Source organism: Quercus robur, chromosome 8 (assembly GCF_932294415.1).
Source record: "Quercus robur chromosome 8, dhQueRobu3.1, whole genome shotgun sequence".
Taxonomy (NCBI): Eukaryota; Viridiplantae; Streptophyta; class Magnoliopsida; order Fagales; family Fagaceae; genus Quercus; species Quercus robur.
Genome location: NC_065541.1, coordinates 61725406 through 61728720, shown reverse-complemented (window position 1 = coordinate 61728720; position 3315 = coordinate 61725406). Strand labels below are relative to the sequence as shown.

General features: G+C 36.3%; 1 protein-coding gene across 1 annotated transcript; it reads left to right on the top strand.

Moving 5' to 3' along the window:
* The first annotated feature begins 867 nt into the window (after nt 1–867).
* LOC126697497 (uncharacterized) lies at nt 868–3038 on the top strand. The gene is made up of 2 exons (XM_050394508.1): nt 868–1051; nt 1905–3038. The coding sequence occupies exon 2, from the start codon at nt 1922–1924 to the stop codon at nt 2798–2800; it is 879 nt and encodes a 292-aa protein (XP_050250465.1). The 5' UTR covers nt 868–1051; nt 1905–1921; the 3' UTR covers nt 2801–3038.
* Nucleotides 3039–3315: the final 277 nt, after the last annotated feature.

Sequence of the window (3315 nt, the reverse complement as noted above, 5' to 3'; positions counted from 1 at the left end):
CCTAAGAGAAGTTTTTAGTAAAAATCACTATTTATATTTGAAAAAGTATGTAGGTAAAAGCTAAATATCACTATTTATTTTTCAAACAGTACAAAAATTTGAAAAATATGCTAGAGATGCTCTTAGATCCGGCCATATCAAAAGTCTGTTGGCAAAATCAAACAAGTACTCTTTTTTCAGCTTTTTTTAAGTTTCTATGCAAAAAGCCACCACTATCGTTGGAATAACTGTGTGCGTAACAAATGCCTATAAATATTTAGTGTGGGTTTGGACCTGCGTTTCCAAACCCACGTTTGCGTTTTCAGACTCTTTTTTTTTTTTTTTCCCAGCACGTGAATAGTAACATCACATGAATTTATAGTGCAGGAGACAAAAAACACTATTTTCGCATTGTTCATGCATTGTTCACGGATCCCACGACACTATTCATAGATTTAAAAATTATTTTGCTACAGTGTTTTCAGTTTTCAGTTTTCAGTTTCAGTAAAAATAAGTTGTATCTAAACAGACCCTTATAAAGTAAGAAGCTTCTGAGAAGCCCCTTTTTTACCTAACTCCTACATACTAAATATCACTATTTATTTTTTAACTGGTACAAAAATTTTTTTCTACTGAAAAATGGGGGCCTTTATGGTGTTGGTGTCGGTTGGCAAAATCAAACAGGCACTCTTTTTTCAACTTATCACTAGAGAGATGCTCTTAGATCTGGCCACTTAAAGACTCGGTTGGCAAAATCAAACAAGTACTCTTTTTTCAACTTATTTTAAGTTTCTATGCAAAAAGCCACGACGTTGGCATAACCATGTGCGTAACAAATGCCTATATATATATATATATTTAAAGTCCCTAACCAATCCTATATATAAACAACCCCTCTTGTTTCATTTTCATCTTAAATTCATTTCTCAGCTTCTTCGTGCTTTTGATTCAGATATCGCATTTTCGTCTGGTTTGATTTTTGGGATTTTTTCTGGGCTTGAATTTGAGGGTTTCAGTAAAGAGGGCTACCCGAAGAGCACTCAGATTTTGGTTACGCTTTCTTGAATCTGTTGTAAGTATTCTATTCTATTCTTGATCTAATTCGGTGAAGTCTACTCAAGTCAAGTGTGCCTCAACCGCTCTCTCTAATATCTTCTACTTTTGTGCTTTTTTTTTTTTTTTTTTTTTTTTTTCATTAATTTTCCAGTTGCTTTTATCTGAATAAATCATGGCCTTGTTGTGTGTTATTCTTCTTGAATTGCTGGCTTTTTGTTTTTTTAATGTTGGGTTGTGAATTGTGAAAGGTGGGGCAGTTGGGATAGGGATGGTATTTTGAATGTTATTGTAGGGTATTTGTCTTCTGATTTTTAGTTCATGACTAGGCTGATTTGATGATCAAGCATTCAAACTAATACAGTTTTATGGTTTCTCAAAAAAAAAAAAAAAAAAGAAGCTAATACAGTTTTATTAACAAAATTTGTTAGTAGATTACTTCAAGTGGCCTTAAATTTGTTTGTGACTATATCTAATTAGATACAATAAACCATCCGGGTGCCACTAATCTAGCCATAAGAAAACATGGCTACGAAGCTCAAGGTATGTTTGAAGGAAAAAATATTTTGCCAAACAAATGAGACAGTATCTCTCCTGCTCCAAGAGCTGTGTTGTGGGATCGTAACTAACTAGAAGCTCCTTTATTATCTTTTGCAAATATTTGGTTGCTTTGGAGAGGAATATCATTGCTAGAGCACTTTAATGGTTTCCAGAGCTATACACATGCTTAAAATAGTTTCAGATGCAATAAGCGTAGTTCTAGTCATATAGCAACGCCTTTTGTTCCCTAATGATACATCTGTGCAAACTAGAAATGCAAGATGATATTATAACCTCAACTTTCTAAAACCAAATATTTGTCTTGCTTGTAGGTATCACTTTACTCACAATGCCTGGAGCAGTTATCAAAAAGAAGGCTACAAAGACTCACTCTGGCCACCGAGAGCACAAGACCCCTAAAAGGATACCTCAATCTAGCCACCAAGTGCACGAGACCCCTAAAAGAATACCTCAATCTAGCCGCCAAGGGCACAAGCCCACTAAGCCGAGAACTCACTCTGGCTACCGAGCGCACAAGTTTGAGAAGGAAAATTGTCGAAAGCCATACTGGTGTGATGGATGCAAGGAGTCGGGTTATAGATCAAGATACAAACGTGACAACGTTGAACTCCATAGGGAATGCTTGTTCCCCTCCCCCACAACTTCCCATGACTTTTTTCCGGGATACACCTTCAAATTCCTCAAAAAAACGCCAGGAGAGGAGGAGCGATTTTGTGATGCATGTGGAATGGGTGTAAAAGGCTTTGTTTACCACTGTGAAGCGAAGGGGTGGGATTTGCATCCATTTTGCAGCAACCTCAAGAATGAAAAGGAAATTGATGGTGTGAAATTCCAGCTGTGCAATAAGGTGCCAAAAAAAAGGTGCATATTTTGCAAGAAGAAGGAGCTTCCAAATGGTGTCCGGGGCATCCCAGGTTGGTCTTATGTGTCCAAGACCGAAAATGACAATTGCCATTTTCATGTGAATTGCTCAATGAAATGGGTCATCGATAGCTGGAAGGATATTGAGCAACAAGATAATAACCGTTTGACGCTAAAGAATTTGTCACTAACAGAATTAAAAGCTGATTCGATTAAAAGAGATGGAAAAGTTTCGAAGTATTTGCGGATAGCGATGTTGGTCTTAAGGTGCACTGCAAGTTTACTTTTTGGGGATCCCACCCAATTACTTTTTTACCTTCCCGATTTCCTGTCTTCCCTCAGGTAGGGTACTGCCGCTAGTGTTCCAGGTATGCTCTAATAAGCACCGTAATGGAATACCTATTACATTCCATACTGCTGTTCCTCTCAAAAAAGAAGCCAATGCAAAAAAGAATCAAGTTTGTTTGCTTGTTTTTTTCCCTCAATTAAACCGTGTTATATGGAACAACATATTGTCAAATTATTATATAGTTATTAGCCTCTAAGCACACACTCATGCCTATGCTTAGAGGTTGTTCTTTTTATTTTTTTCTTTTTTCTAAAGTTTAATAATTTTCATTTATCATAATTTAGATATGCTTAGAGGCTCTTCTATTTGGTTTCACTTCTCAAATGATACTAAACGATCAACTTTGTTGCTTTAAACTTTGTGGGCAAAATATATAATTGCAAAGGTTTGAGTCATCATATACCAGAGACCCCAAACCAAGTCTCTTCAACGAAACTGGATCTAATAAACAATTGAGCCAATAGACTTCGTAAAATTATTGATCAAGGCCGGTAAACAGTAGATTAGAAATT